The 13356-nt window shown below is 47.3% G+C and overlaps 1 protein-coding gene across 7 annotated transcripts in view; it reads left to right on the forward strand.

Moving 5' to 3' along the window:
- Nucleotides 1-12806, forward strand: part of FAT1 (FAT atypical cadherin 1) — a 126236-nt gene extending 113430 nt beyond the window's left edge. For 4 of the 7 annotated variants that reach the window (XM_059384252.1, XM_059384255.1, XM_059384253.1 and 1 more), the window contains 8 exons: nt 276-738; nt 2214-2367; nt 2478-2588; nt 4075-4706; nt 5912-6049; nt 8407-8466; nt 10528-10563; nt 11352-12806. In XM_059384252.1, the coding sequence (XP_059240235.1) occupies nt 276-738; nt 2214-2367; nt 2478-2588; nt 4075-4706; nt 5912-6049; nt 8407-8466; nt 10528-10563; nt 11352-11980 (2223 nt within the window). In that variant the 3' untranslated portion in view covers nt 11981-12806. Of the gene's footprint in view, nt 1-275; nt 739-2213; nt 2368-2477; nt 2589-4074; nt 4707-5911; nt 6050-6540; nt 6594-8406; nt 8467-10527; nt 10564-11351 lie in introns of those variants that run through there. The other 3 variants (XM_059384256.1, XM_059384257.1, XR_009401112.1) reach the window with 2 other exon arrangements.
- Nucleotides 12807-13356: the final 550 nt, after the last annotated feature.

The following is a 13356-nucleotide window of genomic DNA, read 5'->3' on the forward strand; positions in this document are numbered from 1 at the left end:
TTTACCTGATGCTATTTTTGGTTGTTATTCGATTAACAGCTAATTGTGGGTGATTTCCATGATGCTTTTCGGAGGTGCACTTGGCACTTGAACTTGTGTTAGGTTCATTTTTACTCTGGGCACTGATGAGACGAGTGTGTGTTCTGCAGTGCTTAAAGGCAGTCTCACTCACTTTTCCCTTCAGTCACTAAATGTACCTCTCCTTTGGATGTTTGACCAGTTCCTCGTGGACGGTCCTGTAAGAGTAATGTGAATGGTAATTGTCTTTGACACAGATTCATAATGGAAGGCTGCAGTACAAGTTTGACTGTGGAAGTGGTCCTGGCATCGTGTCTGTTCAGAGCATTCAAGTCAACGATGGGCTGTGGCATGCCGTGTCTCTAGAAGTGAATGGAAACTATGCTAGGTTGGTTCTAGACCAAGTTCATACTGCATCAGGCACAGCCCCCGGGACCCTGAAAACCCTAAACCTGGATAACCATGTGTTTTTCGGTGGCCACATCCGTCAGCAAGGCACCAGGCACGGGAGAAGCCCCCAAGTCGGGAACGGTTTCCGGGGCTGTATGGACTCCATCTATTTGAACGGGCAGGAGCTCCCTCTGAACAACAAACCGAGAAGCTATGCACACATTGAAGAATGGGTGGACGTCTCTCCTGGGTGCTTACTAACAGCTACCGAAGACTGCTCCAGCAACCCTTGCCAGAATGGAGGCATTTGCCACCCGTCTCCTGCTGGAGGTAGGCCTCGGCGCTAGTCATCTTCAGAGCGCTACACGTGGAGACACTTGGGAAGAGCCTCAGGTCTTTCTGCTTCCCCTTCCCATGCGAACGATGGTGTCGGATCCTGCAGTCAGTGTTGGAACTGAGGGAAACCAGAGCAGGGCTGGACTCAGGATGGTTCCCCCCAGTCAGGCTGCAGAACTTCCTCCTCGTTCCGCACCAGTAACCACTGGTGAACCACAGCTGACTCTGTCCTCTTCCCTGTGGTATTTATTTTGCACAGTCTTCTTCCAGTCACATCGGGGCTGACCCACCGGGACTCAGAACTGTGCACTCTTTCCTTCCGGAGGGCCCCCTAGGTCTGATGGCTCAGCATGTAGGGACTGCTAGCCTTGCTACAGATGGGGTTTGGTTTTGCAGAATGCCTCGAACCCTCTTGGAGTATAACCAGTCCTGTCCCGAAGTAGTACTAGAGTAGTAGAGGACTCCGTGGCATTTTGTTAACCTGGCCCCTTTTTGTCCCCTTCCCAGTAATGCTGTGAAAGGACAGGACAGTCACAGTGCCTGATCAGTAGAGCTGTGTGTGATGAATGAAGCAAAAATGAGAATGGCGCTTCAGTGGGATTTCAGAGGATTTGGCGTTGTGTTATTTTGGGGACATGTTTGTGCATGCCCTATGCATGCAAAGAACAGGCCAGGTTATCCCCACCAGAGGACGCCGCGTGCAGGTTTATCCTGTGCTCACGTTGCATGCTCACGTCAGCTCAGCAGGGACCCCATCCTCCTTCACTCAGGGATGGGGCTGAGCAGCCTTTTCTTGAAACGGGCTACCGTGATCCCTATAGCAGCAGCAGGAGGAGAGCGTGGTGCCACACACAGGCTCATAAAGCTTCGGGCTCAGAGGAGCGCGTCTTGGGCTTAGAGAAGCTCTCACAGCCGTGCCCCCCTGCAGCGGCAGCGGGGAAGCGCAGTCCTGCCCAGGGACAGTAGGAGGAAGTCTACCACATGAATCGTCCCAGGCCACAGTCTTGGCAAGAAATCTGACATTCTTTATGCTCGTTGGGACACCTGTGACAGTCCCTTTCCCCGATGGTAGTTCATAGTCTCCCGAGGGCTTTCACGTTACTATCGCAGCCTTTAAAAGTCTGGGAGCTGCGGACAAACGGGGATGTGTTCGGCCGGAAGGGCTCTCAGTCCGCATGGTCACTCAAAGAAGGGACTTTCTTTGCTGTCTGTCCTTGGCCCACAAGTTCTGATTAACTGAAGCTAATTATGGGTTCTCTGTGCAGCTCTTCTGGTTTGGTTTTGCCAACAGCGGAAGTGAGAGATTGTTGATACAGACGACACTGTGCCCAGAGAGAACGGGAACTGTACGAACTTCTGCGGGTCTCGCGGCTGTTAACGAGGGCTTCTCTTAAAAGTGAAAACCAGTATTATACTCAGATATTTTGAGTTACTGAATGAGCTTTTTTTTTCCCATCTCGCACCTACAGGTTATTACTGCAAGTGCAGTGCCCTGTACGTTGGGGCGTCCTGTGAGCTGAGCGTTAACCCGTGCTCCTCCAACCCGTGTCTTTACGGCGGCACATGCATCGTGGACAACGGGGACTTTGTGTGTCAGTGCAGAGGCTTATACACCGGTCAGAGGTCAGTGTGGCTCTCGGGGTGAGAGTCCTGGCAATGCCTCCTTTTGTTCCCTGTTGTGTCCTTTGCAGTACAAGTGTGACGCCGATGCCTCTGTCCCTCTCCCCCCGCAGGTGCCAGCTTAGCCCCTACTGCAAGGATGAGCCCTGCAAGAACGGGGGCACGTGCTTTGACAGTTTGGATGGTGCGGTCTGCCAGTGTGATTCGGGTTTTAGGGGAGAAAGGTAACTGGCTTCTTCTAGCACCTGTGTTTGCACCTCCCCGTCTTGTCACGTCCATTCGCAGACGTAGCAGAGCTCTGTTCATGTGGGGCAGCGCTGCTTTAGAACCTCACGTTCTACACCCTGAGGTCTTGGCTGCTGTTACCCTTTCACTCTTTAAAAGACGGAGCAGGTAACTGCAACGTCGTGCTTGAAAATGCCTACTTCCGTCCTCGAGACGTCTTCACGCACAAGCTGCTCACAGGCAGGACCCGTGTGGGGAGCGGTAATTCTGTTACGGCAGACGCACCCGGAGTTGTTACCTGTCTTTGCAGTGGGACAGCAGTGACCCCTCTTCAGAATATGTCATAACTCACGTCTATCTAGTATCTAGCAGCTGTATCTAGCAGAAAGGGGGAGGAAAATGGGGCCCAGGGGGGCTCGTGCTACACCTTGAAAGAAGCAGGCGTGTTAGTTCCCGCATGCCCGGTCACTGTTCGGTTCACCAAGTAACTGCACGTTGTCTGTCAGTGGCTCCCGCCTCACTGAGGTGTGCCCCGTCCTGTGTGCAGGCTGTGAGGGCGGGCGGCCTGTGGGCGTCTGCCTACGCTTCTGCTTCAGTGGTGGTTGGAGTAGTGAGTTTTGCCATCAGTCACATGGTCTTAGTTCCTTTTTAAGATTTTATTTGACTGAGAGAGGGAACACAAGAATGGGGAGTGGGAGAGGGAGAAGCAGGCTTCCCACTGAGCAGGGAGCCTCATGTGGGGCTTGATCCTGGGACCCTGGGATCATGACCCTGAGCTGAAGACAGACACTTAACAATGAGCCACCCAGGCACCCTGTGGTCTTAGTTCTTAAACTGACTTTCCTAATTCCAGTCAGTTGATAATATATTTGGCAAAAATGTCTCCACTGTTGACTGGCAGTTGAGTACAGGGAAGGGCAGTAGATATATTTTATAAAAGTGGGGAGGCTTTGAGAAGCGTCGGGCACATCTGCCCCCGTTTGGAAAGGCAGAGGGGGTGGAGCAGCCTGGGAGTACTCAGGTGAGGGGCTGTGGGAGGTTTTCAGCAGGAGAACTGTTTTAAAATGGAAAATTTCTAATCTTTCACATGTTTTATGCAACCATCCTATTTCTAAACAGGAAGATTTTCTTAGAGATTTAAGCTAGCCTTTCAGAACAGTTGCCAGCAGGCCATTTATCCAGTGTGCATTCTGAACAAAGAGAATGAGACGCAGACTGAATGCTTAGCCGGTGGGTTTGGGTTAATCATCTGTGGCATCAGTTACATACAGCGTGATGTCCTGCATCTCTCCCCGAGGGACCCCGTGTAGACTCACGTGACTAATTACTCCATGAGGGGTTTTTTCGTTGTAATAACTTGTTGGTAGCGTTTTTTTTGGTGGTTACTCACGCTGTTGTGTTTGTGTTCAGTCCCTGGGCTCTGGGAACTAGGGGGGCTGGCCTCTTGAGACGTGTGTGGCAAGTGTCTGTCCTCACTCTTGGCAGGTGTCAGAGTGACGTTGACGAGTGTGCCACCAGCCCCTGTCGCAACGGGGCGCTGTGTGAGAACACGCACGGCTCCTACCACTGCAACTGCAGCCGTGAGTACCGGGGCCGACACTGCGAGGACGCCACGCCCAATCAGTACGTGTCCACTCCGTGGAACATCGGCCTGGCCGAGGGCATAGGCATTCTCGTCTTTGTAACGGGGATCTTCCTGCTGGTGGGGCTGTTTGTCCTCTGCCGCAAGATAGTCAGTCGGAAGAAGAAACACCAGGCCGAACCCGAAGACAAGCACCTGGGCCCCAGCGCCGCTTTCTTGCAAAGACCGTATTTTGATGCCAAGCTCAATAAGAACATTTACTCAGACATACCACCCCAGGTGCCTGTCCGTCCTATCTCCTACACTCCAAGCATTCCAAGCGACTCCAGGAACAACCTGGACCGCAATTCCTTTGAAGGATCTGCCATCCCGGAGCATCCGGAGTTCAGCACCTTTAACCCCGAAGCCGTGCACGGACACCGGAAAGCCGTGGCCGTCTGCAGCGTGGCTCCAAACTTGCCGCCCCCGCCGCCCTCAAACTCCCCGTCGGACAGTGACTCCATACAGAAGCCCAGCTGGGACTTCGACTACGACAGTAAGCGTGGCCCTTTGCACCTGCATCAAATGTCACTGAGCTGAACTGTGACCTTGTACCTTCTGCTAAAGCAGCCAGTGGGCCCGGTCACGTGGTGGAGCCCACGACAGGGATCAGTGCGCTCGGGCTCCCAGACCTGGGGGTGTGATGTGAGATGCTTGTCGTGGCCGAGAGCCGTGGTGGTCTGTCAATCAAGGACCTCATACTCAGGAGAGAGCAGCTCTTTCTGGGATGGATATGGGCTCTCAGGATTTGGGGGGCTTATTAGGACAAATTAGGAAGAATATTTGTATGATGGATTTTTTTTTTTTTAAACAGACAGAGAGAGATCACAAGTAGGCAGAGAGGCAGGCAGAGAGAGAGGGGGAAGCAGGCTCCCCGCCGAGCAGAGAGCCCAACGTGGGGCTTGATCCCAGGACCCTGAGATCATGACCTGAGCTGAAGGCAGAGGTTTAAACCACTGAGCCACCCAGGCGCCCCTGATGGAATTTTTTTTTAAAGATTTTATTTATTTGGCAGACAGAGAGGCAGGTAGAGAGGTAAGCAGGCTCCACGCTGAGCAGAGAGCCCGACGCGGGGCTTGATCCCAGGACCCTGAGATCATGAGCTGAAGGCAGAGGCTTTAACCCACTGAGCCATCCAGGAGCCCCTGTATGATGGATGTTTTAAAAAGAGAAGCATAGTATTTGTAACAGCAGTCTGTAACATTTGATGCTTTAAAAATGGCTGTATGTGTCTTTTTTTTTTTTTTAAGATTTTATTTATTTATTTGACAGAGAGAGATCACAAGTAGGCAGAGAGGCAGGCAGAGAGAGAGGAGGAAGTAGGCTCCCAGCTGAGCAGAGAGCCCGATGCAGGACTCAATCCCAGGACCCCGAGATCATGACCCGAGCCGAAGGCAGTGGCTCAACCCACTGAGCCACCCAGGCGCCCCTGTATGTTATTTTTAAGAGGAGGTTTTAATTCCCCATACTGTCTCATGATCTCCACAGTTGGGTTTATGGAGACTTTTTCTGTTCTGGGAATCTGCCGGAATACCTGCAGGTTTGAAGGTTTCAGTCGCTTCCCCCGTTTTCTTTCAGTTGTGCCTGTAGGCCGGCAGGCTCAGGCAGCGTTCGGGTGTGCTTGCCCTGTGTGAGGACACAGCAGCGAGCCGAGCGGAGGCCTCACCCTCCTGGAGCTGACCATTGTCCTTTTCCTTTTAGCTAAAGTCGTGGACCTTGATCCCTGCCTGTCCAAGAAACCCCTGGAGGAAAAGCCTTCGCATCCATACAGCGCCCGGGAGAGCCTGTCAGAGGTGCAGTCTCTCAGCTCCTTCCAGTCCGAGTCCTGCGATGACAATGGTGAGTGAAGAGTCTGAAACGCGGCGCAGGCTTGCTTGCCACGCTGTGGGCATGGCATTGCGTGTGGGAGTGTCGTGGGTGTGGAGGCTGCGACTGTTCACGTCCCACTCGGGACCACCGGTGCACAGCCCCTTGTACAACTTGCATGAGCGTCTGCAGCGGGGAGAGTATTTCAGACGTTCCTAATGGGACAGGTCTTTGAACTGCAGCAGCCTGTCGGAAGTAGGGAAGAAAATACACTTAACTGAAAGAGTTTTTCTGATTGTTGGTTGTTTTTTTTTTTTTTCCCCCCCACAATAGTAAATGTTCTAGAGGTTTTGTGGGGTTTTAAAAAATGCTTGCAGCAGCTTTCCTGACCACAGCCCCCCACCCACCCTCCTCCTGCTGCACCCCTGGGAGGCGATGGGGTAGTCGGAATGTTCAGCTCCGGGAGCTCCTTCACTATTACAAGGTTTTATTTGTCTCTTCCCCCAACTCCCCTGCGGCCCCAGCTCCCATTTGGATCAGAGCGTACTGACTGAGAACACAGTTTAAGAGACTGCTAGTAAGTCTGATTATATTTCTAATGAAGAAAGTTTGACAGTGGGATCTTTGATGCCAGTTCTGTTGATCTGATTTCTCTAGGTAAACTGCATCAGTAACAGCTTTGCCATGATAACATAGAGCAGTAGAGAAAATGGTCAATATTCAGTAATAAAATAGTTGTTAGTGGAAATTTTTGCAGCTCAGAATTAGTAAGTTTGACTTTTTTTTGCATAAAAATGTAATGTGTTTAGCCATTTCAAACAATTAACCCATTATTATTAATTTCTAAACCCAGAGTAATAGTTCATAATATATTTCAGTCTTTTCCCAAAGTAAAGATGGCCACAAGTTTACTCCATTCGTATGATTTCAAGCATCTTATGTGTCAGATCAGAGTCCACCTGTGTTTATTACTTATTACTTACTGACGGAGTCTATGAGCGTAGCTTTGCTTATTAAACCAACAAAATGAATTCTTTTTTCCATTAGGCTTAATTTAAAACTTTAGTGTTGCCAGTTTATGTAATTTATATTTTGGTTCCTCAAATGCTCTTCATAAATAAATTTCAGAATCTTGTCAATGTTTTCCTCGGAACATCATTCTTCTTAATACTGCTAACGGCTTTTAATAAACTGTGGCCCATCAGTTACAAAAGTTAATTGCTGGAAAATTTAGCATGAGAAAGAAAACATATCCAGGAGTGTTTGTATTTTAATTTTTATCAGTCAAAGTCCAGATAAAAAATGTGGACTTAAATTATATTTTTAGTTTTCTGAGGCTTTCATAACAGATCCCCACAAAGGTGGTGGCTAAACACAAGGTAAATTTATCATCTTACAGTTCTGTAGTTTAGAAATCCCACCGTAGGTCAGTGGGCTCACATGAAAGTGTTGGCAGGGCACTGTGTTTCTGCCCCCTCTAGAGGAGAACCTGCTCCCTGACCTTTCCCAGCTTCTAGAAGATGGTCTCCTTGCAAAGACAACATTGCCTCTCTCCTTGGCCATTCTTCTGTAGTCCTCACTCCCTCCACCCACTACAGACCATTTAGGAAAATCTCCCCATCTCCAGACCTTTAATCATACGAGCAAAGTCAGTCCCTTTGCCAGGGATGCTAACATATTCACCGTCTCCCAGGATTAGATGGGGACATCTTGGAGGGCCATTGTTCAGCTTTCCACAATGCACACATGTTTATCTTGGCGTAGATGCTTTAAAACAATCTGATCTATAAATAAAAGGGAATTTACCTAGGAAACAGCCAGGCAGACAGTCTGCATTTCTCTGCTGGTATGTTAGCTCCCCAGCTGTTAGCCCGTCTGCAAAAAAAAGATAAGAAATTTGTAGTTGGGAGTATATAGAACAGAATTAAAGCCAGTTTTGTATTTATATTACATATTTTATCTTATTATGTAATACTAAATTTTTCTTGGAAGGTACAAATTCATTAAATAAACCCAGAAAATTGGCTTAGCAAGCACTTTACTGTTTAAATGTGAAGTCTTTTGCCCATGAGATGTTTAAATAAGGATTGTTTTGTCATGACTAGATCTGCAAGTGAAGAAACTTAGAGCTAAAATATGTCTTAAATTACAGTATAGTGTGCTTACTTTAGCCCTTTGATTAACAACGACTGCGTATAGCTGGACTAGAAAGATATCTAAGATACATAATAGCAAGAGTACAGGGCTCATGCATAACTATATTACGTGTTATGTTAAAGTTTTCACATTTTTAAATTAGGAAGTAGAAATTATATAAAGAAATCCTATTTCATGCACTATTTTCTAACTGAAGGTTTTCCTAATTTACTCCTTTTGTACCTTTTTACAAGCTTCCATAGTGACTGTAATCCACCTTGTCAACGCTGTCGTTGACACGGTGAATGAAGAAGGTATAGTCACAATACGTGTGCTGTGTTTGTGTTTATAGTCCCTGCCACAGAGAATCCTGTGCTTTCGCCTGTTGTAGTGTATAAAAAAAAAGTGTGTGGTTTTGAGGGGGTTGAGTACTTTTGTGCATGATGTGTATGTATATTCGTAATCCAGATATGTTGCAAAAATATCCTTACGTAATGTTACGTCTTTGTCACTCTTTGCCACTCGTCGTGAATTTATATAGACATCAGAAGTGACCTGTGGGATCTTGACAGCTTGGCTTTACATGACATGGTATTAAGAGGCTTAGTAGTTACATTCTAGCTGAACATTTCTTTTTTTCAATCTTCTTCATAGGAATAACACTAACACACAGCTTTTATAATTACCTGAGTGTGATTAAGGATAATGATAGAACATGGCAGAAAGTAATTCTTTTCATTATATGGTGTAGTGAAAATTAATATGAAGCTTTATCTCTGTTTAAAATTCTCTGAAAGGGCATTGATCAGCACCTAATGTTACTTTAAATAAGCCCTTTATTAATGCACTGAAGTAGGAGTAATCACATGTAAATTGCACAGCCTAGTAGCTTTTAAATTGTAAATCCCATCTCCAGGAGGGCTTAGAATTTGCCTTTCTCTACACAATCAAGAGTGCATTACCCTTAGGGGATTGTCTTTGGGAAGACAGGTGTGTTTTTAAGATTGAGTTGAGAGGATGGTTTCAGGATAGGGCAGGCCAGGCGGAAGCTTGTAACTTCCCCAGGAACAGGTACTGTGATCTGTATTTTGTCTCGTGGATTTTAGTTAAAATATGGATGGAATTTTAGAAAGCAGAACTTAAAACCATTCTTTCATGGGTTCTCCTTCACTGAAAAGTAATAGAAACCGTATTTAAAGTTGACCGCTTGCTTGAATTTTAAGAATCTAGTGCCTCTGGAGTAACAGGTGGTCAAGTTCTCTCTTCAAGAAATTACATTTTTGTAGACTTTAGAAACAATTCTGTAGTTACACATTGACTAAATACTGGCTTATTTTTTAGCGTCACCATGGTGGTTCACTTTTAGCTTTAAATTCCTAGAAGAGAACCACCAGTCAGGTCCTCTTTGCTCCAGATTTCTTTATTTATTACATGGGTTTTCGGGAACAATTGTACAAAATGCATGGAAAGCATTCAGAAAAGCTCTGAAATGACCCTATTTCTACTGTGATTACTACTTTCCAAGAATAAGAATCATGACAACAGCTAAGAGTTTGGGCTCCACCTACATTATCTGATTTAATCCTTCTATTAAAGGGATTTCCACTTGCCTTTCAAAGATAAGAACTTGAAGTTTAGCCAGGGTAAGCAACCTGCCCAGGGCCGGGGCCCTTACTAAAGTGGGATTTACATCTTTTGGGGCCTGCGGCCTCCATGCTGGAGTTCTGTGTACGAACCCGGAGTCGTGAAGCGAGTGGCTTTGCAGCTCTGGGGTGTGGGCAGGAGTCAGCACAGCCCATGCTCTCTCCCGGGACAAGGGAACAATGGGAAGATCGAGTCACGTTCAGAATGGGCAGGGTTTGTAGAGAGTTTCTTCTGTCCATTCATGAGTCCGTGCAATAGTGGATTTGTCTGAATGTAACGTACCTTTGAGGGCTGTACTGTGCTGTGAAGTGTGTCTTAGATGTATTTGGATTGTGTCATCATACTGTTCAGTATCACGAAGGTGTCCTTTAAGTTCCCTCTCAATTTACGTGCTATTGGGGCTTATAGACTATTCCTAACCAAATTGGGTGCATTCAGGTTCCGATAGCCAGAAAAAAGAAAAAGAAAGTAAACTCCTGCGGAGCTCCTGGCAGAGTTCATCATCCCAGTCTTTTCCTCTCCTCCCCGTCCCATTTCATTTGTGCCGCGTGCATTTCTCTGCCATTCGGACCTTCCGGGGAGCACGGCTCCGGCTCCGAGGCTGGTCCATGGCTGCATGGGCCTTGATAGACAGTGGGCACTGTGTTATGTACTGATCGTGATTGCCTTTCCAGTCATCTTTCTGTTTTAATTATAAATATTTTCTTTTCTCTCTACTCTGCCACCAAAAGAGTCTTTGGCTGCTCCTGACCTCAGCAAATCAAGAGGTGACTTATGCATGCCAGTTGTTCATTGATACTCACTAAAAAAAATTGGTAAAGGTTTGCCCCCACGGCTGACTTGCTTCACTTGTCTGCTCCGTGGATGCCGCAGTAACTGAGTCCAGAGCTGTCTGTGCTGCATTCTAAACCTGTCGCCTCGCCTGCGTGTCCGAGGAGTTCCGTAATCTCCAGGGCGGAGGGAGCATCCCCATATCGGGGGGTTTCTAAAAAAAAATTATAGTCCAAAATGATTCTTTGTCCTTGTAAATGTAACAAAAACTGGGTGTTGTAATCGATCCAAATTTGGGCTATTTTTCAGTTTTGGGTTGCATTTTGCTTGATTTGGAAGCATGCTTTGTTACGTACCTTTATTAATGTCTATAAAGGAATTTTCTTTTGTAATGTTAGCATGTCACTGTGTCCTGAGCCTGAGCTGATCCCCTTTGGATAGAGCAGTGGGTCCTGAAGGGCTGTTGGGAAGCGCTTGTTGGAAAGTACCTGTCCTTCAGATGCCGGCACACTGCTTCTGTTCAGACTTGTTTGCTTTCCTTGAAAGTCAGGCACCTACGTAAAACTCTCGGTCCCCCTTTTGGAACTAGAGCTTAGTTCAGAGAGGTTGTCAAAACTCAGTCGGGGTGAGGGGGGCAGCGGGAGGCCCTCAAAGCATTGAGCAGCGGATTCCGCAGGGAGGAACCGGTGGGACGCCCTCGCGCTTGTTCTACGCTGAGCTCTTTGTGCGATGGCACAGATAGCAGGGAGGAAAGAAACTGAAATCTGTTCTCTTTCCTACCAAGGCTATCACTGGGATACGTCGGATTGGATGCCGAGCGTTCCTCTGCCAGATATACAAGAATTTCCCAATTACGAGGTCATTGACGAGCAGACCCCACTCTACTCAGCAGATCCAAACGCCATCGACACAGACTATTACGCCGGAGGCTATGACATCGAGAGCGATTTCCCACCGCCACCAGAAGACTTCCCCGCCCCTGACGAACTGCCGCCCTTGCCTCCGGAATTCAGCGACCAGTTCGAGTCCATACACCCTCCCAGAGACATGCCCGCCGCGGGCAGTCTGGGCTCCTCCTCGCGAAACCGGCAGAGGTTCCACTTGAATCAGTATCTGCCCAATTTCTACCCCGTCGATATGTCTGAACCTCAAAAACCAGGCGCCGGCGAGAACAGTCCGTGCAGAGAACCCTATGCCCCCTTCCCTCCGGGGTACCCCAGAAACTTTGAAGCCCCTCCCGCAGAAACCATGCCCCTGTCCGTGTACGCCTCCACGGCCTCCTGCTCTGACGTGTCGGCGTGCTGTGACGTGGAGTCGGAGGTCATGATGAGTGACTACGAGAGCGGGGAGGACGGTCACTTCGAGGAGGTGACGGTGCCCCCGCTGGATGCGCAGCAACACACGCAGGTGTGACGCTCAGCCTCCCCCCAAAGTGCCTGGACCCGACCGAACCTGGAGCTGGTTCTGTACGTGATCTTCCGCATCGTTCTCCGCAGCAGTGCTTCAGCGCTTTTCTTTCCTTTTCTTCTTTTTGGGTGAGCTACGATGGGCATGGCTGCACTGAGTCACGCACCTCTGGACAAGTTAGCCATTTCCGGTGTCCGAACCTACTGTAACGGGAGGAGGTTTCCTTTGGCCGTGCCATTTCCAAACCTCTGTCTGCATTTACATGTGTCTGTTAAAATAATGAAACAAAAAATCAGTCCTATCACCTTGTTAGCATGATTCATGTATTTATATAGATTTGATTATTTTAATTTTTTTTTTGTAAATTTTATGTACAGATTTGATTTCTTATAGTTTTAACTAGGTTTTTCCAAATACTTGGTGCATTTGTTTTTGACCGAAATTTGGTGGTGTTAGCGTCATTACCTAGCACCCTGATTTTTTAATATAACCAGGGTTTCATTATATGTCCTCTTCCACTGAAGTACGACATTTCATTAAGACATTTCAATATAGTCTTTGATTTCTCGCTATACATAGGAGGAGGAAAGATCTTCCACATGGACATGTCTTAAATGAGTTACTGTATTTTAGAATTATAAACATTTTTCATTACTGGAAAGTGTAATGGGGACCTTCTGCTTACCTGTTTAGAACCAAAACCATCACGACACAGTTTTTATAGTGTCTGTATATTTGTGATGCAACAGTCATGTAAAGGTTTTTACTGAAAACTACCATTAGCCAGTCTTTCTTACTGACAATAAATTATTAATAAAATACTGTAGCGTTACTGCCTGTTTTTCCTGTGTTGAGGCCCTTGTTTAGGATTTAAAGAGGAGTTGACAAAGAACGCGGACGGGTGTAGAGACCTTAGGTTTTTGGGGCCTTCGATGTGAAGGGCCCAGATGCCAAACCCGGTGGTACTTACAGATGTAGCCACTAGGTGGCAGTACACGGCCACTGGAGCCTGCTCAGAGTTCCAGGTGTAGGCCCAAGACCCTGCTCTTTTATGTGTTTTCCGACTAAAACTTCAAGAAAACTTCCCTTTATACATTTTCTCAGTATTTGTTGGGTATCATTTAAAGGCTCCTATGGTCTTCCCCTCTGACTTTATCAAAAACGAAGTACAAAGCACTTTATCTTCTGTAATCGAGAAACACCTACTTGTGTATGATTTAGTCTGAAACCAAGAAGCTATTTGCCATGTGGATACAGTGAAATCGGTACTTATTACCTGCCCTCTGTCCTATGACACGCAGGACAGATTCAGGCGCTCTCAGAACTTCAGAAAGCTACTTTTTTCCTTTAAGTACATGAAGTAAATGCCTTCTTTGCTTTAC

Source organism: Mustela nigripes, chromosome 18, assembly GCF_022355385.1.
Source record: "Mustela nigripes isolate SB6536 chromosome 18, MUSNIG.SB6536, whole genome shotgun sequence".
In the NCBI taxonomy this organism is placed as follows: domain Eukaryota; kingdom Metazoa; phylum Chordata; class Mammalia; order Carnivora; family Mustelidae; genus Mustela; species Mustela nigripes.